At 42.7% G+C, this 25,703-nt stretch overlaps 1 protein-coding gene across 7 annotated transcripts in view; it reads right to left on the bottom strand.

Moving 5' to 3' along the window:
• ARFGAP3 (ARF GTPase activating protein 3) overlaps window positions 1-25,703 on the bottom strand; it is a 67,936-nt gene that overhangs the window by 13,954 nt on the left and 28,279 nt on the right. For 4 of the 7 annotated variants that reach the window (XM_078333924.1, XM_078333935.1, XM_002743818.6 and 1 more), the window contains 6 exons: window positions 23,302-23,389; window positions 19,987-20,046; window positions 14,706-14,752; window positions 13,351-13,490; window positions 7,225-7,353; window positions 6,366-6,488 (listed from right to left, as the gene is read on the bottom strand). In XM_078333924.1, the coding sequence (XP_078190050.1) occupies window positions 6,366-6,488; window positions 7,225-7,353; window positions 13,351-13,490; window positions 14,706-14,752; window positions 19,987-20,046; window positions 23,302-23,389 (587 nt within the window). Of the gene's footprint in view, window positions 1-6,365; window positions 6,489-7,224; window positions 7,357-13,350; window positions 13,491-14,705; window positions 14,753-19,986; window positions 20,047-23,301; window positions 23,390-25,703 lie in introns of all 7 variants that reach the window. The other 3 variants (XM_078333921.1, XM_078333890.1, XM_078333911.1) reach the window with 1 other exon arrangement.

The raw sequence follows: 25,703 nt of genomic DNA, 5'->3' as shown, positions 1-25,703 counted from the left end.
CCTTGAAGTTAGGGGCAGCCACATATCTAGGTCTGGCCAATGAGACAGGAGCAGACATGAGGTGTGTCATGCCTGTGTTCAACCTTGCCCTGTCCTATCTTTCCTAGCTACATGGAAGAGATTGTGTCTTCCAGGTGCTACAGTCTCAGGCAGGTGAAACCTCTATCAGTCCAGACAATCAAGGTGACACACATAGGACAGGAACCCTAGAGAACCATCTGCACCCTCAGCTGACTTTATGTGAAAAAGAAATCAACTGCCATTTTGTTAAGCCCTTGAGATCTGGGAGGATGTTTGTTACCTTAGTATAACCTGGCCTATCCAGAAAACAAAAGACATCTTTAAATGTTATCCACCACAGGTTACACATTGCATTTTCTTTAGGTCTCATTCTGCCTGGTTAGGCAGTCATAAATAACACTGCTGGGCCTGGAGAACTGACTCCATATAAGGAGATTCTTGTTGGCAATCCCTTCCATGTTACGCACACTGAATGAAAATGATGTAAATGATGCTAATTAACCTCCTCCTGGAGTTGGATACAAAGCTACAGATCATGGATTACTGGACCATTCTGCAGATACTCTTTCAGCCTGGAGCCTGCAGCAAACTTGATCTGATTTGCAGGCATCTCTGGAGAGCCTGGCCTTGGGATCAGTTTACACTTTAATTAGCCAATTATCACTGAGCAGGGTATTGCTCAGAAAGCAGCACTCAGTGGCAGCTTTTGGTCCTGTGTGATTAGAGAAAAATCTTTGACCAAGATTAACAAAGTCTCCCTGGAACAGGAGAGACTGACAAGTAAAGTGGTTGTGACACAGCCTTGAGAAAAAGTAACCGTCGACCAGCCAGGCACAGTGACTCACACCTGTAATCCCAGAACTTTGGGAGGCCAAGGCAGGTGGATTGCTTGAGCCCAGGAGTTCCAGATCAGCCTGAGCAATATAGCAAAGCCCCATCTCTACAAAAACGCAAAAATAAAAAAACATAATTAACTGGTTCCTGACCATCTCTGGGGATTAAAAGAAAATAATGGGGCATGGTGGCACACCTATAGTCCCAACTACTTGGGAGGCTCACCTAAGCCTGGGAGGCTGAGGCTGTGGTGAGCTGTGATTACGCCACTGCACTTCAGCCTGGGTGATGGAGTGAGATCCTATCTCTAAAAAAAAAAAAAAAAAAAAAAGTGACTGTGCCATGCCAGAATTCATGACAGCTTAGGATGAAAAAGCAGTCTGATCAGATATACACACCTCACGGAGGCAGTCCAAGTTCAGAGAAGAGAGGCAGATTCCAGGGAGGTGTTAGGAAAGGAAGGGTGATAGAAGAGCATAGAGGCCTTAACAGACCTCATCCAGGCTTTCTCCAGAGGGTAAGGACAGGATGTACACAGGAAACAAGGTGAGCACCAAGCTCTGTGCTATAAGGAGCTGCACAAAAGATGGAGATCATAGGAGGTCAGAGGGGCCAGTAGCCAAAGGCCAATATAAGAGGGAAGCAAGACCTCTAAGAGCAAAGAGGCCAGGGACCTAGGTGAGCTAAGGTCTGAGTGGAGGAAAATGCTAAGAACAAATTTACTCTTTCTTGGCAGAAAACAAAACAAAAAAGAGACAGAGGATAAACTTGCTGTTTAGAGCAGATGGTATGATATTACATCCTTAATAGACAGAAAGTAGAATTTCTAAATGTGGCTTCTGCCTTCTCTGGCAAGAAGGCCATTAAGAACAAATCTTGTTACACTAGCATCTTCTCCTTGGGAAAGAAAATGCAGTGTTTAAAGTGTATCTGGATTTCAGTTAGAAACTGACCAGGCTAGGGCCGGGTGCGGTGGCTCAAGGCTGTAATCCCAGCACTTTGGGAGGCCAAGGTGGGTGGATCACGAGGTCAACAGATCGAGACCATCCTGGTCAACATGGTGAAACCCCGTCTCTACTAAAAATACAAAAAATTAGCTGGGCATGGTGGCGCGAGCCTGTAATCCCAGCTACTCAGGAGGCTGAGGCAGGAGAATTGCCTGAACCCAGGAGGCGGAGGTTGCGGTGAGCCGAGATCACGCCATTTTACTCCAGCCTGGGTAACAAGAGCGAAACTCTGTCTCAAAAAAAAAAAAAAAAAAAGAAACTGACCAGGCTCTCCCTGTGGTTATGAGTGGATCTGTACTGTACCCAGGTTCTGTTTCAAGGAACAGAGACAACTGATCCCCTTTCAGAGAAGAGAGATCACGACATTGAAGGAACTGGAAGTTACATCAGAGGAAGGTTCAAAAGATGCGGGACGTGTGCTAGCCTGGAAGGTGATATTCACATGTTTGAGGGATTTACTTCAAGGAACCATGAAAAACCTAAGACCAATTCAATGAGGAGTTTTAAAGCTACTTACTAAGCACCTATGAGGAGTCAGGCGCTCTGCTAGGGGAAGACACGGGGCAAGTAGGCACATTCAGCTCCAGCCCTCATGGGGCTTGTGAACTGGCTTATGGAAGGGAGGCTGACTTGAGCGCAGAAGCCTCAGAAGCAGTGTTCATGAAAGGCAGAATTTCTCATGGAGCTGCCCTGGGACCAAATGGCTGCCTTGAGGAGAAGGAAGGGTGCAGTAGAGGCTGGATGGCCCTGGAGTGGGAAGAGCGGGTGTCAGCACTGGACTGGTGCAGGGTGAGGGTGGGTTGGAACTTCCAGGTTCTTTACAACTCTGAGATACTGGCACTTAGAATTTTGTAGATTTAGCAACACTCTAAGGAAATAACATTCTTCATTCTTATAAGCCACTATGCTTATAAGAAATATCCTGAAATTAGGGGAATCTAATTACTCTGAAGTGACTGGACTATTCAGAAGTCAAAGGAGAGAGAGAGAAAGCCATCGGCCTGGGTCCCCCTGACCAGCATGAGCCTATAAGGCAGCAGTCTATGCATGAGCTTGTGGCACCTTCTCTTCCTTCTTGTCACCCATGAGAGGCTCTCTGTGCTCATGCTAAGCAGGAGCAACTCAGTGGGGGGACAGGCAACTCACTAAGGGGACAGACAGACCACCAGCCAGGCCTCCAGTTGACCCTTGGAAGGATGGGGTGAGTGGGATGACTAATGGCCACTAGTCCCTTACCAGAAACACACAGACTTTACTTCCACATCTCCAAACCTTTATTGGCTTTCTAATGTTTTGACTGTATAGCTCTCAATGCTTTTTAACTGTTCTTTCTCCCCCTAACTCTGCCTTTACCCAAAGCTGAAAACGTTCCTTCAAATCCCTTGATAAGAGCACCCAATATCACATTCTGTGTGATTTACAGCTATAGACAGTTGTCTATTCTAATGACAGCCATGCTGGCTTTATAAGGCTGAGCAAATTGTTCTAGTTTCATTATCTTGGACTCAAAATATAATTATACTCTTTATACCCTGGAAATAATGGAACTCAATCATAAAAAAAAAAAAAAAAAAACAAGGACAGGTTTTATCTTATTTTTAATAGAAACAGAACTCTTTCATAATTCATAATATTCAAGTTCTAATGGGCTGATGAATCATTTGAAAGCAGTAAGAGCTCTTCATGGAACTAATATCTTTGCTTTCAGAGTCCATGTTTATTCTACCTTAGTTGCCAAAGTACCTAATAGCACCCCCATTCTACTAATGCTGGTCACCCTACCAAGGAGGACTGGAGAGGACATCTGTGTTCCTATTAGACAGTCTGCAGGTTATAAGACACGACACACCTAAGTCTCTCTGGCAAGAGTTCAGGAAGTGTGGTCTAGATAAATATGCCATCTGCTCCCAGGTTTTAAACCATAAATAACTGTTTCATAGCAACTAACTCTTTTGATTAAGCCCTTGAAGAAAGAGAAGTCTGAAAGATCACCGAAGCCCTTACAAGGCAGATAAAGCCTGACAGCAGCCCGTCAGTGGCCGGGAGCCAGTGAGAATCTCTGATGTTTCCATTAGGCACCTCACTCAGACCTCTCTTACCAACTCGGCTACCAAGCAACAGTACTGATTTCACTTAAACTTTCTCTCTCTTTTTTTTTTTTTTTTGAGACAGGGTCTTGCTCTGTTGCCCAGGCTGGAATGCAGTGGTGTGATCTAATCTCACTACCACTTCCGCCTCCCATGCTCAAGTGATCCTCCCATCTCAGCCTCCCAAGTAGCTGGGACTACAGGCATGTGCTACTATGCTTAGCTAATATTTTTGATTTTTTTTTGTAAAAATGAGGTGTCACTATATTTCCCAGTCTGGTCTTGAACTCTGTGGGCTCAAGTGATCTTCCTGCCTCAGCCTCCCAAAGTGCTGGGATTACAGGTGTTAGCCACCATGCCCAGCCTAAACTTTCTTTATGTTCCTACACTATCATCTGCAGAGGTTGCTAATAAGCAGTGAAAATGAAAGCTGCTGTGGAGAAGCCACACAGGCAAATACAGACCCCGTACTGCCAAGAGTTTCCTCTGACCCAGACTCAGTCCCTCATTTAATATTCATATTTGAAATGATTTCACATGCATGCAGTTTCCAAATCAAATTAAAAATTTAGTTTTATTCGTGTAAAATCTATGCACCTTTAAAAGGCATGATTTGGGTATCACTTTTTAGTAAAGTGAAACTTGGTGCATTATAGAGGCTGCAAAGGATAGGCAAATATAAAACCGTCCAAGTCTCTGAAAGTACTGACATGGAACACCACTAAACTACATTTTTTTTTTTTTTTGTAAAATCCCTGGACTTGAAATAATTTGGAGCTATACCTAGAGACATTGTTAAGGATCGTATTCTTTATAAAGTTCCTTGTCTATAAACATTGATTGGAAAATTTATAATTTCACAATTAGATTCTAGTTAATATATTTATATCTGTTCTATATATGAAGTACATGTGTGTATATATATACACATATATATATTTTATACAAATGCAAACTTCTCAAGCCTGTAAGTTATCAGACAACTCTAATGCCCTTGGAGACATAAGTGATGGAGTCTTCCGGTAAGCACCGCCCATTACTGACAGGCACGTCTTCTGCTGTCATGAACTCCTAACCCAAAGGTGGTCCTCAAGGTGGTTAGTTTAACTACCTAACAATAGCAATTAAACATTTAGGCTCATGACTGTAATCCCAACACTTTGGGAGGCTGAGGCCAGCAGATCACTTGAGGCCGGGGGTTTGAGACCAGCTTGGCCAACATGGCAAAACCCAATCTCTACTATAAATACCAAAAATTAGCCAGGTATGGTGGCACATGCCTGTAGTCCCAGCTACTTGGGAGGATGAAGCACAAGAATCGCTTAAACCTGGGAGGTGAAGGTTGCAGTGAGCCGAGATCGTGCTACTGCACTCTAGCCTGGGTGACAGAGTGAGACTCCATCTCAAAAACAAACAAACAAAAACATTTAGACTGAATCACATGCTTCTTAAACTGAGTTTCTATGTTATCATATAGCATCTAGGAGCCAAGCGCCATTGTACATGTGCTACAGTATTTGCAGTACCCTCAGACAACCCTAACGGGTAGGTACTACTAGGGTCCCTAATACACAGATGAGGAAGCTTACAGCACAAAGAAATGAAATAACTTGGCCCAGGTCACACGTGAGTGACAGCCAGGATTCAAACCCATGCCATCTGGCCCCTGGGCCCACATTCTTACTCCTCTGTTCCTGAGCTGTGCCATGCCCTTTCCAGTGAAATCACAGGTTCATTTGGTGCCATTTTAGCAGACCTCCCACTGGGCTGGGCAAGTTCTTGAGGGAGTCTTACAAAGTGAATTGACTCAAGTTTAAACATGTTCTCTTTGCCCTGACAGGCCACTTGACCGTGAACTACTCTTTACAGTCTGCTTCACACTAGAGTTATGCGTCTTGTCTCCATCAGATAGGGAGTGCCGAAGGAGAGGAACCTAGGCTTTACTTCTCTGGGATCCCCTCAAAGTGCAATCATGTTCCTCATTAGTCAATACACACACAGAGGGAGTTTATTTAACACTCATTTGAAACTGGCATTCTGAAACACAGAAATCTGCTGAAGCCCTGAGAAAGAGCGGTGTAATATTCCAACTGCTGGACTAAAACTAAGTAACACATACCTTCAGAGTTACACAGATTTCTCCAATTTCATAATTTAAATAAACACATCTCTCCTACCTCTAATTTTAATCACAGTTGCTGATTTTATTATCAAACATTTTAATATTAACAAACATCGTCCTTCACAAATGTTTCTCTAATTTTTATTCCAAAGAATAGCCTTGGCTCCAGCTAAAGCTTTTAAAAACAATGAAGTAAATTGATTTGGAATTTCTCCTAATGGAAATAAACTAATAAATCCATACTAGTCACTGCTTTTCAAAGTGACACTTTGACAATGATTTTTAATAGAATACCTTGAGCTGGAAGTAAAATATGAATCATCGCTGTCATCATTATACTTTTTTCTTGGTTTTGCCACGATGGGTGATTCTTGTTCTATGGTCTGCATATCTAAAGTCACCGAATGTGAGATACCACTTGAGAAAACAGGAAAATATATAAATCAGTAAGTTCACAAACTTTTGTTTTTACAAAATAAAAAAAGCTTTAATCTATATTTTGAACAAAGAAATTTATGAGAGGGGTTAAAAACAGAAGCAATAAAACAATGGTTTTCTGGTGCAAGCTATCAAAAACATTAACGTTCTGTGAGGACTGTATCTACACAAAATACGGTCACAAATACTGGTTATGTTCCTGGCTTCCACTCTGCTTCCTTTTTCCTTTTTTTTTTTGAGACGGAGTTTCACTCTTGTTACCCAGGCTGGAGTGCAATGGTGCGATCTCAGCTCACTACAATCTCCGCCTCCTGGGTTCAGGCAATTCTCCTGCCTCAGCCTCCTGAGTAGCTAGAATTACAGGCATGCACCACTGTGCCCAGCTAATTTTTTGTATTTTTAGTAGAGACGGGGTTTCACAATGTTGACCAGGATAGTCTCGATCTCTTGACCTAATAATTTACCTGCCTTGGCCTCCCAAAGTGCTGGATTACAGGCGTGAGCCACCGCGCCTGGCCCCTTTTCCCTTTTTTCAAAGAACCAAATTTGAAATTTTGCATATCACACTGAATAACAGCAAAGCAAAAACAATTAGAGAAGATAAGGAATAACAAGAAAGTATCTCTAAAGTTGAAAGTAACACAGTCCAAGAAAAATCCACTGATGATTTGCAAATTGGCTTCGATTCTAACTCCAAGAAAGCAGGCTCACATACCTTCTGTAATTTCCAAATCCCATGCCAAGTCTGTCTGAGTCAACATTTGCTTTGCCACTCATGTTCATCTTTTCGTCTTTCTTCATCTGAATTTCAAGATCCTTATAGGCTAACCGTAGTGACGAAACACTGCTGAAAACCAAACGCTCCTTAATTTAGCTTTAATCCTTTGTTCTTATATTAAAATAGCAAGACAAAATTAAACATGAAATGTATACTTTTAGCTTCATGATTTTTTCTATAATTAACCATTATGAAGGCAAGTTGGTGTTTTTTCTACCTGCCTTTTTTGACTGGACACTTAAGAAAATTTGGATGAGTTTACAGCTACTTTCTCATTGCTGCTCAACCTGTATCACTGTTCAAGTTTAGTTCACATTACCTGTTACTGAATAATAACACAATGTTTACCCAAATCACTTCTATATGGGATAATGAAAAGCAGGATTTCTTACTTGGACTAATATTTTATTACACTTCCACATTCCATATCAAAGCATGAGTCTCACTAGTCTGTCTTGATTTGAGATAAATAAATAAACATATAACTTTGACTTAACAAGTACATCAATTAAGGAACAGTTACTTAATTGTAAAAGGATCCTTCAGTTTACAAAATAATTTCTTGTAGGAGACCTCTAGGCAATCAGGCTTTTGAGAGCATTTAAAATGGGATAGTCACTTACCAGCCAATAGTATCTTTAGCACTACTAGTCATATACTGCCCTTCTATTTATTTATTTATTTATTTATTTTTTTTTTTTTGAGACGGAATTTCACTGTTGTTACCCAGGCTGGAGTGCAATGGCACGATCTCGGCTCACCGCAACCTCCGCCTCCTGGGTTCAAGCAATTATCCTGCCTCAGCCTCCTGAGTAGCTGGGACTACAGGCGCGCACCACCATGCCCAGCTAATTTTTGTATTTTTAGTAGAGATGGGGTTTCACCTTGTTGACCAGGATGGTCTCGATCTCTTGACCTCGTGATCCACCCACCTTGGCCTCCCAAAGTGCTGGGATTATAGGCGTGAGCCACCGCGCCCGGCTGCCCTTCTATTTAAAACCAAATACCTGCTACAAGCAGGACACCAAAGGGGTAAAAAGATGTACAAAACATTGTCCTTGCTCTTAGATTTCTAAAAAATACAATAATGACTTAATTTTTCATAATGAAAACTATGCCTGTATAAACTATGCCTGATACAAACAGCAGTATTGTATATCATATTTTAGTGAGACAGCAACATTTCAGGGCCCTGAAAAATGATATACCTACCTTACAAGGATTTCTAAGTTATCATCCACTTTATAAAAGCATGTAAAATGTCATGAATTCGTGGCAAAAGAGGCATTGTATAAATTCCTAGTAATACAAATACATTTCTGTGTAGTAACAGGGAAGGACAACAGAATTTCTTTTTTTTGAGACTGAGTCTTGCTCTGTCGCCCAGGCTGGAGTGCAGTGGCATGATCTCAGCTCTTTGCAACCACTGCCCTGCAGGTTTAAGTGATTCTTCTGCCTCAGCCTCCCGAGTAGCTGGGATTATAGGCACCTGCCATCATGCCTGGCTAATTTTTGTATTTTTAGTAGAGACAAAGTTTCACCATGTTGGCTAGGCTGGTCTTAAACTCCTGATTTCAGGTGATCCACCTGCCTCCGCCTCAAAAAGTGTTGGCATTACAGGCGTGAGCCAGAATTTCTTACTAGGAAAAAGTAATCTTGCTTTTGCTGTTTCTTTTCTTTAATGAGTCTAGCAAGATTTCATTGGTCTGTTTTCACATGACAGTTTGTTTTCCTTACTCTTCCTACAAAACAGGTTATGGCTATTTTATTCCTTAACAAATAAATACTACTCTTTCAAGTATAATTTTTGGAGGAAAAGAATAGCTCTGTTTAAAATCATAAATACATATAATTATAGCAACAGATTCTTCTGGAGAAGATGAATGGGGATGAAAAGGTTCTACTAGAAAGATGAGAGATGGGAAAGTTTTCCTTCCTAGGTAATCTGACATGGGACTGGGTCACTCACTAAAAGCATGCACTTTCACATCCAGGCTTACAAGAATATCTCTCTGGAAGCACCAGCAGAGTTAAGAAGTCAGAACACCCCAGCACTTTAGGAGGCCAAGGCAGGCGAATCATTTGAGGTCAGGTGTTCAAGACCAGCCTGGCCAACATGGTGAAACTCCATCTCTACTAAAAATTAAAAAAAAAAAGAAAAAAAAAAAACAATTAGCTAGGCATGGTAGTGGGTGCCTGCAATCCCAGCTACTGGGAGGCTGAGGCAGGAAAATCATTTGAACCCAGGAGGTGGAGGTTGCAGTGAGCCAAGATAGCACCATTGCACTTCAGCACAGGTGACTGAGCGAGAGACACCATAAGAAGAAGGAGAAGAAGAAGGAGAAGGAGAAAAGAAGAAGGAGAAGGAGAAGAAGAGGAAGAAGAAGAAGAAAGAAAGAAAGGAAGAAGGAAGAAGAGGAAGAAGAAGATAAAGAGGAAGAGGAAGAAGAAGAAAGAAGGAGGAGGAGGAGGAGGAGGAGACGGAGACGACAACGGCATTTTTCAGAACTCCAGGAGTGTTTACGGGTACTGGCTCAAGGGAGGACTGCAGCTTGAGGAGCTCTGCCTCTTCCTTCCTTCCTACCACGTGGGCACACTGAGTACGGGCTGGGAAACTGCTAGAAGGAAACCAGGACACTCCATGGGCCATTTAGTTTCATACTCTGACAGTACAAGAAACAACACTGTTCTGACCGTTTACTGAGCTGAAATAACTTTTATTTACAGCCATTAAGAAAAGTAACTTGTGGTCGGGATTACAGCAGTGGCTCACTCCTGTAATCCCAGCACTTTGGGAGGCCGAGGTGAGCAGATCACAAGGTCAAGAAATCAAGACCATTCTGATCAATATGGTGAAACCCTGTTACAAAAACTAGCTGGGCATGGTGGCACGCACCAGTAATCCCAGCTACTTGGGAGGCTGAGGCAGGAGAATCGCTTGAACCTGGGAGGCGGAGGTTGCAATGAGCCAAGATCGTACCACTGCACTCCAGCCTGGCAACAAAGGAAGTCTCCGACTCAAAAAAAAAAAAAAAAAATTAAGTTGCAAAACAACACTCATGTATTAAGGATAAAACAGCTGTACTTTCTACAGGTTTGAGTGGCAGTAGTGGTAATTAAGGCACAGTGGTGTGGTTGTTCTGAACAAGGCCACAAAAGTTGCCAAACTGGGGCCGGGTGCAGTGGCTCATGACTATAATCCCAGCACTTTGGGAGGCAGAGGTGGGTGGATCACAAGGTTAAGAGATCGAGACCATCCTGGTCAACATGGTGAAACCCCGTCTCTACTAAAAATACAAAAATTAGCTGGGCATGGTGGTGCGCGCCTGTAGTCCCAGCTACTCGGGAGACTGAGGCAGAATTGCTTGAACCCAGAAGGCAGAGGTTGCGGTGAGCCGAGATCATGCCATTGCACTCCAGTCTGGGTAACAACAGCGCAACTCCAGCTCAAAAAAAAAGTTGCCAAACTGGCTTCTCAAATCAAATTCATAAATCCTCTGATCTGCATCTTTGTTTTTGTGATGTATTAAACACTCCTAATGAAAGATACATGTCAAGGCTGATTGTTGCTTCTCATTTTCAGGAAGATTAGCATGTTAATATTTGAAGTAACAACGATACTGCATCCAGCTTACCTGCAGCTTTTCAACCCAGCTTATCTGCAGGAAGGGAGCTGATCAGGGGCCCAATTTTACACATGCTTTGGGAAAATCTCAAGCATGAGTAATCTGGACAAAGCCTACTCTCAAATACCAAGAGAAGCCATTGAAACACTCAACTCTAACTTTTCCCTTTACCAGGAGCAAAAACTTAGTAAGAGAAATAAAGTCTGTGACAAGTCAATATAAATTTTTACGAAAAGCATTTTAAACCATATTCAACCTGAATACAGTTCGGTGCTGCCCCCTATGTTCTGTGAGTTAAATGACAAGGAGAAAACTACCAATTTCAAGTTATTTGGGCCTACCTTATAAACAACTTAGCGAACTATCAGTATGAATAGTAAGACAGTATGAAAAGTAGTTGCACTTACTGAGCACCTACTATGTGTCAGGTACTGCTTGATGCACTTTAACCAGCATCTACACTATTAAACTAATCCTTAAAACAACTTCATAAAATAGGTGTTACTATTTTCTTCATCTGTCTGTAGTAACTCAAGCTCAAACAGATAAAATACACATGAAAATAAGATAAAACACCATTAAAAAAACACATGCATAAAAAGTAGGAATCCAGATTACTTTTCCTTTCTGAGGGCATGTACCCCCCGCCTTCCTTCTCTCCTGATCTTTGGTACGCCGTCGCAGTTACCAGAAGGCCATCTTTCTCTTCTGACTTCAACACAAGTGGAAAGCTCTCAAGAGCCTGACAACTGTCTACTGAAAACCAGTCTCTTCACTGGCCTCCTGGCTTCCAATGTCCTCCCCACTCTTCCCGGCCTGGATATCACTACCGAACTCACTTTCCCGAGACGCCCCTTCATCACAGCACTGCTTAAGGGGCTCTTCCTGACTCTCAGGTATGTGGACAACCACAGCCTCACTTTAAGGTGCTCCACATTATCATTCCAACTCCTCCACTTCATGCAGGCCCCTGACACACGATAATTCCACCTTCTTCATTCTCAGAAACTCTTTCTTCTCTCTCTCCAAGATTCAAGCTCAGAACCTCTGGAGATACCACCATCATATATTCAGAATTGAGTCACAGAGTCCAACAGGGCTTCACATTATAAATACTCTTTTCATTCAGATACTGTAAAACTCACCCCATTAAATACATGATTCAGTGGCTTTGAGCACATTCACAAAGTTGTGCCACCATCACTACCAACTCCAGAACATTTTCAGCAGTCCAAAAAGCTGCCTGCATGCATCAGCAGTCACTCTCCCTTCTCTCCTCCCTTCAGGCTCTGGCAACCACTAAGTCACTTTGTCTCTATGGACTTGCCTATTCTGGATATTGCATATAGACAGAATCATCATGCGATCTTTTATGGCTGGCTTCTTTCTTAGCACAATCTTTTCCAGGTTTATCCATGTTGTAGCACATATCAGGACTATATTCCTTTCTGTGGCCGGATAATAGTCCACTGTATGGACATACCACATTTAGTTTATCATTTATCAGTTGGTAGATATTTGGGTTGTTTCTACTTTTTAGTTATTAGGATTAATGCCACTACAAACATTCAATTCATGTGCAAGTTTATGTGGTTGCATAGATGTATGTTTTAATTTCTCTTGAGTATATACTTAGGAGTAGACTTGCTGGGTCACATGGGAACTTTACATTTAACTTTTTGAAGGACTGCCAAACTGTTTTTCACAATAGTGGCACTATTTCACACTGCCATGAGCAATGTATGAGGGTTCAATTTTTTCTACATCCTAGCCAACATTCGACATCCTGGCCAACAGTTGTTACTGTCTTTTTTTTTTCTACCTCCCAGGTTCAAGCAATTCTCCTGCCTCAGCCTCCCGAGAAGCTGGGATTATAGGCGCCCACCACCATGCCCAGCTAATTTTTGTATTTTTAGTAGAGACGGGGTTTCTCCATTTTGGTGAGGCTGGTCTTGAACTCCCAATCTCAGGTGATTTGCCTGCCACAGCCTTCCAAAGTGCTGGGATTACAGGCATGAGCCTCTGCATGTAAAAAGTCATGAGCCTCTGTAAAAAAAGTCAGCCGGGCCCTGACTTTTTTATTATAGGTACTGTAGAGAGTACACAGTGGTATCTTATTGTGGCTCTAATTTGCATTTCTCTAACTCTAATAATGTGAAACATCTTTCATGTATAAACATCTCGATGCATCTCTCTTTCCCTTCTCACTGATGTCACCCCAGTCCTGCCCTTATAGCTTCAACCTTTACAGCTTACAGCTTCGTCTCTTTCCCTTCCAATCCATATGACAATGCAATGTCAGTTTTCATAAAACTAAATTTTGCAGTACCCTTCCCTCCCTCCCCACAAAAGTACATGGCATTTGGAGAGCAGATCTTGGAGTTCTGTAATAGTTTTATTTCCTGAAAATGCATTAATATAATGAAATTGAACTTACATTGATTCTTCTTTAGGTGCTGCCTTGGCCAGGTCTTCCTGCTCCTTCATTTTATCCACAGCTTGAGCTTGTTTTTCAATTTCATTAAAGCATGTATTTGCCAGTTTCTGAGCTCCCAAACTTCCTTTTTTGGCCCCAAGCTAGAAGATGCATAAGACTATAGTCTACACAAGCTGTTGGAAAGAGCTTTTGTAACTACAACTAACATTCCCTAAGGGTTAGGACCTGCCAGGCACTGTGATGAGCACTTTATACTTGTTCTGTGGCTTAGTCCTCACAACTCTGTGAAGTTAGTATTATTATAGGAGTCCCTCAGCATGGGGGGATTGGTTTCAGGATCCTGTAGGTGACAAAATCTGCAATGATCAAGTCCCTTATATAAAATGGCATAGTATCTGCATTTAACCAATGCATATCCTCCAGTATATTTTCAATCATCTCTAGATCACTTTTATACCTAAACAATGGTACATGCGACGAAATAGTGCTACTTCTGTGTTTTTATTTGTATTATTTTTACTGGTGTATTGTTACTTTTTATTTTTTACTTCTTTTGAGACAGGGTCTCAAGCTGTTGCCCAAGCTGGAGTACAGAAGCATAATCTCGGCTCACCGCAACCTCTGCCTCCTGAGGTAAAGCAATCCTCCCACCTTAGTCTCTTGAGTAGCTAAAACTGTAGGCACAGGCCACCAAACCCGGCTACTTTTTGCATTTTTTATAGAGACGGGATTTCATCATGTTGCCCAGGCTGGTCTCGAGCTCTGGGGCCACGTGATCCACCTGCCTCGGCCTCCCAAAGTGCTGGGATTACAGGTGTAAGTCACTACGCTTAGTCTATTGTTTTTTTTTTCCCCCAAATATTTCTGATCTGCAGTTGGTTAAATCCATGAATGCAGAACCCCTGGATACAGAGGGCCGAGGAAAATAAAGCTCATAGAAGTTAAGCAATGTGACCAGGATCACACAGCCAATAAATGGCAAGGCCAGGATTCAAACCCTGCCTCCAGAGCCAGTGCTCTACAACACATCACTGCATCTGAAAGCTTACCAGAGGACTACCCTCTAAGCCTCACAAGACGTCATTGCTTATTGAATCACATAAGCAGGAGAGAAATCCCCATGGGACCTTTGTTAATTTTTTTCAGAATTTTGTCATAGAAAAAATGTTAAATAATTATTCTAGAAAAAATTCACTAAGTATAACATTAATCTCTCTGAACAAAACAGACTCCTTGTATCAAAGCCACATTTATTATAAGATGGTTCAAAAGAATAAAACCAAAATGACAAAGTGGCTTTTTAGTTTTAAAGCTTAATTACCAGATATTTTATACATAAAGTACGAAATACTCACGCCTTTTTTAGCTTGATTTGGTTTCTTTTTTATGATAGAGGAAACCTCTGCCAAAAAAAAAATTAAAGTCAGACCAATAGAAATAATTTTTTTTAGCGTGTCTTTTAAAATTCTAAGTGCACTTTATTAATTAAGAGATAACATTTTCTACATTAGTCTGTCATCCAGAAGACTCAAGTTGATGATCATATTTTAGATTAACAGAGCTTCCTCAAAATGAAGTCCTCAGTATTTCCATGCAGTCTCCAAACTCAGAGAAGATGGATTTTTTTTAACACCACACAGAAGAGAAATAAAGAGCCTGAGCTTGCCCCATATTCAGTACTACCTCAGCCTCCCAGTGCCCACCACCATGCCCAGCTAATTTTTGTATTTTTAGGAGAGACGGAGTTTTGCCATGTTGACCAGGCTGGTCTTGAACCCCTTACCTCAGGTGATCCGCCTGCCTTGGCCTCCCAAAGTGCTGGGATTATAGGTGTGAGCCACCATGCCTGGCCCACATTCAGTACTTTCTTCAGGAACATTTAAAAAAGTATATTACAGCCGGGAGCGGTGGCTCACGCCTGTAATCCCAGCACTTTGGGAGGCCGAGGCGGGTGGATCACGAGGTCAAGAGATCGAGACCATCCTGGTCAACATGGTGAAACCCCGTCTCTACTAAAAATACAAAAAATTGGCTGGGTACAGTGGCACGTGCCTGTAATCCCAGCTACTCAGGAGGCTGAGGCTGCAGAATTGCCTGAAGCCAGGAGGCGGTGAGCCGAGATCGTGCCATTGCACTCCAGTCTGGTTAACGAGAGTGAAACTCCGTCTCAAAAAAGAAAAAAAAAAGTATATTACAACAATTTTTTTTTAAGACAGGGTCTCGTTCTGTTGCCTAAGCTGAGTGCAGTGGCATGACCTCCCAGCTCAAAGGCCACTTTGGCCTCCTGAGTAGTTGGGATCACAGGTGTGCACCACCACATCTGGCTTTTTTTTTTTTTTTAAGAAATGGGGTCTTGCTATGTTGCCCAGACTGGTCTTGGACTCCTGAGTTCAAGTGATGCTCCTGCCTCAGCCTCCCAAAGTGCTGAAATTATAAGTATGAGCCACCATGCCGCAACTCTTTTATTAAGTTCTATTCGTCAAAATCTTTTCGAAATTTTTGTTATTTTTTAGAGATGGTCTCACTCTATTACCTAGGCTGGGGTGTAGTAGTGAAATCAGAGCCTACTACAGCATTGAACTCCTGTACTCAAGTGATTCTCTTGTCCCAGCCTCCCTAGTAGATGGGAATACAGGCATATGCCACCATGCCTGGCTTTTTTTTTTGTAGAGATGGAGGATCTCACTATATTGCCCAGTCTGGTCTCAAACTCCTGGCCTCAAGTGATCTTCCTGCCTTGGCCTTCTAACGTGCTGGGATTACAGGTATGAATTCTCATACCCAGCCCCAAAACTTTAGAAATTATTATAATTTCCCATTTTTATTTTAGATTCAGGGAGTACATGTACAGTTTTGTCATAAGGGTATATTGTGTGGTGCTGAGGTTTAGGCTTCTCTTGACCCCATCGCCCAAGCAGTGAGCACAGTATCCAACAGGAAGTTTTTCAGCTCTTGCTCCCCTCTCTCCCTCCCTCCTTTTGGAGTCCTCAGTGCCTACTGTTCCCATCTTTATGTTTGTATGAATCCAAGATTTAGCTCCCACTTATAAGTGAGAACATGTAATACCTGGTTTCCTGTTTCTGCATTAGTTTGTTTAGGATAAATGGCCTCCAGCCATGTTGCTGCAAAGGACATAATTGTTCTTTTTTATGGCTGCATAAAAATTGTTTGAAAATTTAACGTTAGCAGCCTGGACAACATAAGGAGACTCCATCTCTACCAAATACATACGTACATACGCACATACATACATACATAAATAAGCAAGCCCAGTGTGATGACGGACCGCCTGTGGTCTCAGCTACCTGGGGGGCTGAGGTGGGAGGATCCCTTGGACCGGGTTGCAGTGAACTGTGATTGCATCCACTGCACTCCAGCATGGGCAATAAAGTAAGACTCTATCTCAAAGGCAGTATGTATACAATTAAAGCAGTCAGTGATGTGCTTTTTCACCTGGGCTTATATACAGATTTTATCACATTAGCCAAAATAAATATAAAGCATTCTCGGCTGGGCATGATAGCTCATGTGTGAAATCCCAGTACTTTGGCAGGCCAAGGCGGGCAGATCGCCTAAGGTCAGAAGTTTGAGACCTGCCTGGGCAATATGGTGAAACTTCGTTTCTACTAAAAATACAAAAAGTTAGCTGGGCGTGGTAGTGCACCGCCTGTAATCACAGCTACTTGAGAGGCCGAGGCATGAGAATCACTTGAACCTGGGAGACCCTACTGCAGTGAGCTGAGATCATATCACTGTACTCCAGCCTGGGTGACAGAGTAAGACTCAGTCTCAAAAAAAAAAAGAAAAGAAACATTAAAGCATTCTCTTATTTTAATAACAGTACTTTCTAAATTGCACAAAAATACATTTTTTTAGAGAAAGTTTCTCAAAAATCATTTTCTAGGCCAGGTGCAGTGGCTCATGCCTGTAATCCCAGCACTTTGGGAGGCCGCGGCAGGTGGATCACCTGAGGTCGGGAGTTTGAGACCAGTCTGACCAACATGGAGAAACCCCATCTCTACTAAAAAGACAAAATTAGCTGGGCACGGTGGTGCATGCCTGTAATCCCAGCTACTCAGGAGGCTAAGGCAGGAGAATCACTTGAACCCGGGAGGTGGAGGTTGTGGTGAGCTGAGATTGCGCCATTGCACTCCAGCCTGGGCAACAAGAGTGAAACCCCATCTCAAATAAAAAAAAAATCATTTTCTAAGTACATTTTACTCAGAGGTTATATATTGTCTTTAAAGTTATGTTTAAGAAACCCAGCTTGGTTGGTTCTTTAAAAAAAAAAAGAAAAAAAAAACCCAGTAAAATTAAAGTCTGAATTTTTTCATATAAAGATAAGAATGTGCTTTGATAGGAAAAGATAGCATAAAACCACAAACACTGAAAGATTACAATGTTTAGCTGTAAGTAGAGAATAATGTTATTTATTACATTTCAAGTGTGAAAAATATGTTTGTGGGAGTTTTTCTTTTCATCACTTTCTTTTAGATTTGTATTGTAGTAGTCACATAACCTGCTTCCAATCTCTGACAAGTCTAATACGTGATGAAAATGTCAGGAATCTTTCTTTTTTTTTTTTTTGAGATGGAGTCTTGCTCTGTCACCAGTCTGGAGTGCAGTGGCACAATCTCGGCTCACTGCAACCTCTGCCTCCTGGGTTCAAGCGATTCTTCTGCCTCAGCCTCCCAAGTAGCTGGGACCACAGGCTCATGCCACCACATCCAGCTACTTTTTTTGTATTTTTAGTAGAGACAGGGTTTCACCATGTTAGCCAGGATGGTCTCGATCTCTTGACTTCATGATCCGCCCACCTTGGCCTCCCAAAGTGCTGGGATCACAGGCGTGAGCCACCGTGCCTGGCCAGGAATATGTCTTGTATGTGTGTGTGTTTTTGAGACAGTCTCACCCTGTCACCCAGGTTGGAGTGCAGTGAGTGGCACAATCTCGGCTCACTGCAAACTCTGCCTGCCGGGTTCAAGCAATTCCCTGCCTCAGCCTCCTGAGTAGCTGAGATTACAGGCGCGTGCCATCATGCCAGGCTAATTTTTGTATTTTTAGTAGAGTTGGAGGGTTTTGCCATCTTGGCCAGGCTGGTCTTGAACTACTGACCTCGTGATCCACCCGACTTGGCCTCCCAAAGTGCTGGGATTACAGGTGTGAGCCACAGTGCCCAGCCTGTCAGAAATATTTCTAACAGTTTAGTTACTTTTCACCAAAGCAGCTGTTTTTCAATGAATGCAATGTAATATGCACCAAGTAAAATATAATTCCTTGATAATGAAAAGTTTAAGACTAAGTTCGCCTATGATAAAATTAGACAGAGAAGAAAATGCTGAGTTCTGAGTAAAAAGGAATGGTGTAGGTGTTCTGACCACTGTTTATTTCGGGAATGTGAGCCAGCCCAACATAAACTTGCCAATCAAAAACACCAGCAACCATATTGGCTAAATGTACACATTGCTCCTTTTTTTTTTTTTTTTTTTGAGACAAGGTATCACACTGTCACCCAGGCTGGAGTGCAGTGGTGTGATCACAGCTCACTGCAGCCTCAACTTCCTGGGCTCAAGTGATCCTCCTGCCTCAGCCTCCCAAGCAGCTGGGACTACAGGTGTGTGCCACCGTACCCAGCTAATTTTTTTTTTTTGGGTAGAGACAGGGTTTCACCATGTTGCCCAGACTGGTCTCAAACTCTGGGGTTCAAGCAATGCAACCACCTCAGCTTCCTAAAGCGTTAGGATTACAGGCCTGAGCTACTGCACCCAGCCACATTGCTGGATTTTATATTATCAAGCTGGTTAAAATGTAACATCCTTGTTGGAAGCTTGAGAGATGAATAAAAAACATATATATAGCAGGCCGGGCGTGGTGGCTCAAGCCTGTATCCCAGCACTTTCGGAGGCCGAGGCGGGTGGATCATGGGGTCGAGAGATTGAGACCAACCTGGTCAACATGGTGAAACCCCGTCTCTACTAAAAATACAAAAAATTAGCTGGGCATGGTGGTGCGTCCCTGTAATCCCAGCTACTCAGGAGGCTGAGGCAGGAGAATTGCCTGAACCCAGGAGGCAGAGGTTGTGGTGAGCCGAGATCGCGCCATTGCACTCCAGCCTGGGTAACAAGAGCAAAATTCCATCTCAAAATATATATATAGCCGGGCGCAGTGGCTCATGCCTGTAATCCCAGCACTTTGGGAGGCCGAGGCGGGTGGATCACGAGGTCAAGAGATCGAGACCATCCTGGTCAACATGGTGAAACCCCGTCTCTACTAAAAATACAAAAAGTTAGCTGGGCATGGTGGTGCGCGCCTGTAATCCCGGCTACTCGGGAGGCTGAGGCAGGAGAATTGCCTGAACCCAGGAGGCGGAGGTTGCGGTGAGCCGAGATCGCGCCATTGCACTCCAGCCTGGGTAACAAGAGTGAAACTTCGTCTCAAAAAAAAAAAAAAATTATATATATATATATATATATATATATATGGCATCTTTTGCTTAATGAAATCTGATTAACAGAGTCAGTCATGATGTTATATTACTCCATCAGGTGAGACGCCTAGGCCAAATGCAAGAGGATTTATATTTTTCTTAATGAGTCATACACTTCAAATCAGAATGTAGGCTTTTAAGCATATTACCTAAAGTAGCCTTTGTTGGTACATTAAGACCTTCCACACTTGGTCCTTGTTCTTGTCCACCTGAAAATTCAAAACACTGATATTAGTGCAGAAAATAAACTCACCTAATTTGCTTCTGAATGTATAATAATTCAACTTGCTCAGTGCTGCATATCTTACCCAATTTTGCCAGTGATCACCTATCTTTTTAGCTCCATATTCTATTTTATTGTTATAAGAATTTTGATGTAAAAGTCCATTAAAATAAAAGTGTATTTTTAATCCAATGGCTTTATAGAATTAAAATGTTAGTGGTCTCTTTAACTAATAGGATTCAAAATTCTACCTTTTGATCTGGTGTTTCAAAGTGACCTGTTATAAGATACTGAGTACATCTGTGTACTATATACCCAATGTATATTAATATTTGGAAATTCTAATACCAATTACATTGATGACAGAAATCTAAATTTTCAGTTGCCAAGAAATCTGCCTTATTTATTCTATTTTAACTAAAAAGGGATCCTGATTAGCAACTCTATTAAGCCTTCATTAAAGGCCAGACACGGTGGTTCATGCCTGTGATCCCAGAACTTTGGGAGGCCAGAACTTTGGGCGAACTACTTGAGCTCAGGAGTTTGAGACCTCCCACCTTGACCTCCCAAAGTGCTGGGATTACAGGCATGAGCCACCACGCCCAACCATATTTTGTTATTTTAATTTTATATATTACCTTAAAAACAGATAAAATGGCCAGGCGCAGTGGCTCACGCCTGTAATCCCAGCACTTTGGGAGGCCTAGGTGGGTGGATCACGAAGTCAAGAGATTGAGACCATCCTAGTCAACATGGTGAAACCCCGTCTCTACTAAAAATACAAAAAATTAGCTGGGCATGGTGGTGCACGCCTGTAATCCCAGCTACTCAGGAAGCTGAGGCAGGAGAATTGCCTGAACCCAGGAGGTGGAGGTTGCAGTGAGCCGAGATCACGCCATTGCACTCCAGCCTGGGTAATAAGAGCAAAACTCTGTCTCAAAAAAAAAAAAAATAGATAAAATGTAGGCTGGGCATGTGGTCGTTTATGCCTGTAATCCCAGCACTTTAGAAGGTTGAGGCAGGCAGATCATTTGAGGTCAGGAGTTTGAGACCAGCCTGGCCAACATGGTGAAACCCCATCTCTACTAAAAAATACAAAGATGGGGGCCAGAAGCGGTAGTTCACATCTGTAATCCCAGCACTTTGGGATGCCAAGGCAGGCAGATCATGAGATCAAGAGTTCTGGCCAACATGGTAAAACCACGTCTCTACTAAAAATACAAAAATTAGCCAGACATGGTGGCAGCCACCGTAATGCCAGCTACTTAGGAGGCTGAGGCAGGAGAACTGCTTGAACCCGGGAGGCAGAGGTTGCAGTGATCCAAGATCATGCCACTGCACTCCAGCCTGGGTGACAGCAAGACTCCATGTCAAAAAAAAAAAAAAACCAACTGAACAAAGATTAGCCAGGCATGACGGTGCACACCTGGAATCCCAGCTACTTGGGAGGCTGAGGCAGGAGAATGGCTTGACTGAGGAGGCTGAAATTGCAGTAAGCCGAGATCGCACCACTGCACTCCAGCCTAAGCAATGGAGCAAGACTCCATCTAAAAAATAATTAATGCGGTATATCCATTCAACGGAATATTATTTAGCTATAAAAAGGAATGAAGTACTGATAGCGGTTATAACAAGAATGAACCCTGAAAAAATTTTAAGCTTAAAAAGTATAGTCCTATATATATGAAATGTCCAGAATAGGCAAATCCATAGGTACAGAAAGGAGACTCATGAATGCCAGGGGCAGAGGGAAATAAAAAGTGATTATTAATAGCTATGTAGTTTCTTTAGGCTGCTGAAAATATTCTTTTTTTCTTTATTTTAGAAATAAATGAGATGGGATTTTTTTTTTTTTTTAAGAGAAGGGGTCTTGCCATGTTGCCAAGGCTGGTCTTGAACTCCCTGGGCTCAAGCAATGCTCCTGCCTCAGCCTCCCAAAGTGCTGGGACTAAAGGTGTGAACCACGATGCCCAGCCAGAAAATATTCTGAACTTAGATACTGGTGACTGTGGCATAACCTTGTGAATATACTAAAAACCACTGATTTATATATTTTATGGTAGGACAATTATTTTTAAAATGTCAGGGCCAACAGTGGTTTACAGGAAACTCTACTGTTTCATTTATGTAAATATTTAAAAAATAAGCTCTGATTAAGGCATTTACACGGCCAAACAGGATGAGTGAGCACAGCGATATTTTATAGAAAAACAACTGACCACGTGTTCGTTTATTGGAGTCAGGACCTGCTCTGGGCACTGAGAAACAGCAGGGAACAAGAATAAACAAGCAGAGCATTTCATGTCCCATATCTCTATTTGTTAAAGTTCTTTTATTTTCTCCTTTCCACTCTGGAATCTAAGTTCACTCAAGACTGCACTATATCACCTAGTGCTAAAGCATGAAATTCTAGGTGAAGCCTCAGGCAACAGGTCTTCTTGAGTACTTAAAAAATTTCTGGGCACAGAAGATGAAAGCACTGTTGCAGGTGCGAAAGAAAATGAAATTCTAAAAAATAAGCTTTTGTAAACGAACTCTTCAGCTATGAATGATGATTACAATAGAAAATTCTTAGGCCAAGACAGGAGAATTGTTTGAGCCCAGGACTTTGAGACCAGCTTGGGCAACAGAGTGAGGCCCCGTCCTTATAAAAGTAATTTTTTAAAAGTTTCAAAAATCTTGTTCTGGCTGGGGTGTGGTGGCTCATACCTGTAATCCCAGCACTTTGGGAAGCCAAGGCAGGCAGAGATCACTTGAGGTCAGGAGATCGAGACCATCCTGGCTAACATGGTGAAACCCTGTCTCTACTAAAAACTAAAAAAATTAGCCAGGCATGGTGTTGCGTGCCCGTAATCCCAGCTACCTAGGAGGCTGAGGCAGGAGAATAGCTTGAACCCAGAAGTTGGAGGTTAAAGTGAGCAGAGATGGCACCACTGCACTCCAGCCTGGTGACAGAGCAAGACTCCATTGCAAAAAAAAAAAAAAAAAAAAAAGACAGAAGGGTCTACATTTTAATAGGTTTCAGGTGTTCTGTTTTGTTTTATTTTGTAGAGATGGGATCTCACTATGTTGCCCATGCTGGTCTCCAACTCCTGGGCTCAGGTGATCCTCCTGCCTCAGCCTCGAGAAGTGCTGGGATTACAGGCGTGAGCCACAGTGTCCAGCCCATCTGAAATTTTAAGTTTCATAGCATGCCACTGAAACATAGAATAGTATTACATGACAGTTCTAAGCACTCCACCTTCGTTATTTTCTGAAGTGGTTTCCACAGGCCTTGATGTTAAAGAAGCTGGTTCTGCTATTGCTGATGCCCATGCTGTGTCACTCGCCTGAAACAAGGTGAGGAAAGTCATTAACAGACAAAGCAAGAAAACACCCATGAAAAACAAATCCAAGCACGGGAGAAACCTAACAATTTAAACATCCCATTCGGAGTCCCTGGTAACGGAAAGGAAGGCCTATCTATTTTTTTTTTTAGAAATGGGGTCTTGCTCTGTCGCCCAGGCTAGAGTGCAGAAGCACGATCATAGCTTATTACAGCCTTGACCTCCCAAGCTCAAGTGATGCTCCCACCTCAGCCTCCTCAGTAGCTGAGATTGCAGGCATGTGCCACCACACCCAGTTAATTTTTAAATTTTTTGTAGAGAAGGGATCTCACTATGTTGCCCAGGCTCCTCTCAAACTCCTGGGCTCAAGCTATCCTCCTACCCCAGCCTCCCAAACTGCTGAGATTATAGGGATGAGCTGCAATGCCTGGTCTTTTTTTTTTTGAGACAGAGTCTCACTCTTGTTACCCAGGCTGGAGTGCAGTGGCGCAATCTCGGCTCACTGCGACCTCTGCCTCCTGGGTTCAGGCAATTCTCCCACCTCAGCCTCCTGAGTAGCTGGGATTACAGGCACGCGCCACCATGCCTAGCTAATTTTTTGTATTTTCAGTAGAGATGGGGTTTCACCTTGTAGACCAGGATGGTCTCAATCTCTTGACCTCGAGATCCACCCGCCTTGGCCTCCCAAAGTACTGGGATTACAGGCTTGAGCCACCGTGCCCGGCCTGTTCTCTTTTTTTTTTTTAATAACCATTTTTGGTAACTATTGACTGTGACAATGCTAGTAAGTACGTGCAAATTATAATAGCAAAAAAAAAACACAAAAAAAAACACAAAAAATAAGGTTTAACAACTTACATAACTTTATGTAGTTTTAAATTGAAAATTAAAGAATAAACTGGCCACAGAGGCTCATGTCTGTAATCCCAGTACTTTGGGAGGCTGAGGCAGGCAGATCACCTGAGGTTAGGAGTTCAAAACCAGCCTGTCCAACATGGTGAAACCCCGTCTCTACTAAAAATACAAAAAAATTAGCTGGGCATGGGGGCGCATGCCTGTAATCCCAGCTACTCGGGAGGCTGAGGCAGGAGAATTGCTTGAACTTGGGAGGTAGAGGTTGCAATGAGCTGAGATCGTGCCAGTGCACTCCAGCCTGGGCAATATAGACTCCATCTGAGAAAAAAAAAGAAAATTAAAGAATGGATTGAGCAAGAGTTCAACAAATCATGCTCCTCAGTCAGTGGGACTGGGCAGAGGTAGGGTAGCTGGCAGAACATATGATGCTCTAAGACAGATGTAGGCACATGTTACCTTAAAGGGCTAAATAGTAAGCTGGGCATGGTGGCTCATGCCTGTAATCTCAGCACTTTGGGAAGCTGAGGGGGGCAGATCACCTGAGGTCAGGAGTTCAAGACCATCCTGACCAACATGGAGAAACCCCATACTACTAAAAATACAAAATTAACCAGGTGTGGTGGCGCATGCCTGTAATCCCAGCTACTCCAGAGGCTGAGGCAGGAGAATCGCTTGAACCTGGGAGGCAGAGGTTGCAGTGAGCTGAGATCATACCATTGCACTCCAGACTGGGCAACAAGAATGAAAACTCCATCTAAAAAAAAAAAAAAAAAGAAAAGGCCAAATAATAAATATTGTGGCTTTTTAGGCTTTACTTTCCTTAGATCTAAGTGATCTGAGGAAAGGCCATACAAGTACTGTGGATTGCTGTCACTGCTGCTATCAGGTCATAAAGATGAAGATAGTGATATTTAGAGCACTTACTGAAGACTTACTTTGTGCCAGGTACTAGTATTTATATCTGTATTAACTCATTCAATAGCTTTGAGATATATACTACATAAACAGCAGAGCTAGTGTACTGAGAATGAAACCCCTATTAAAAATGTCTTCAGCCGGGTGCAGTGGCTCAAGCCTGTAATCCCAGCACTTTGGGAAGCCAAGGCGGGTGGATCACGAGGTCAAGAGATTGAGACCATCCAGGTCAACACGGTGAAACCCCATCTCTACTAAAAATACAAAAAAAAATTAGCTGGGCATGGTGGCGTGCACCTGTAATCCCAGCTACTCAGGAGGCTGAGGCAGGAGAATTGCCTGAACCCAGGAGGCGGAGGTTGCGGTGAGCCGAGATGGTGCCATTGCACTCCAGCCTGGGTAACAAGAGCGAAACTCCATCTCAAAAAATAAAAATGTCTTCATTCGGCCAGGCATGGTGGTTCACGCCTGTAATCCTAGCACTTTGGGAGGCCAAGGTAGGTGGATCACCTGAGGTCAGGAGTTCAAGACCAGCCTGGCCATCATG

The sequence above is a fragment of the Callithrix jacchus genome, chromosome 1 (genome assembly GCF_049354715.1).
Source record: "Callithrix jacchus isolate 240 chromosome 1, calJac240_pri, whole genome shotgun sequence".
Classification (NCBI taxonomy): Eukaryota; Metazoa; Chordata; class Mammalia; order Primates; family Cebidae; genus Callithrix; species Callithrix jacchus.
The sequence above is the reverse complement of the archived record's forward strand: the minus strand, read 5'-3'. Positions and strand labels throughout refer to the sequence as shown.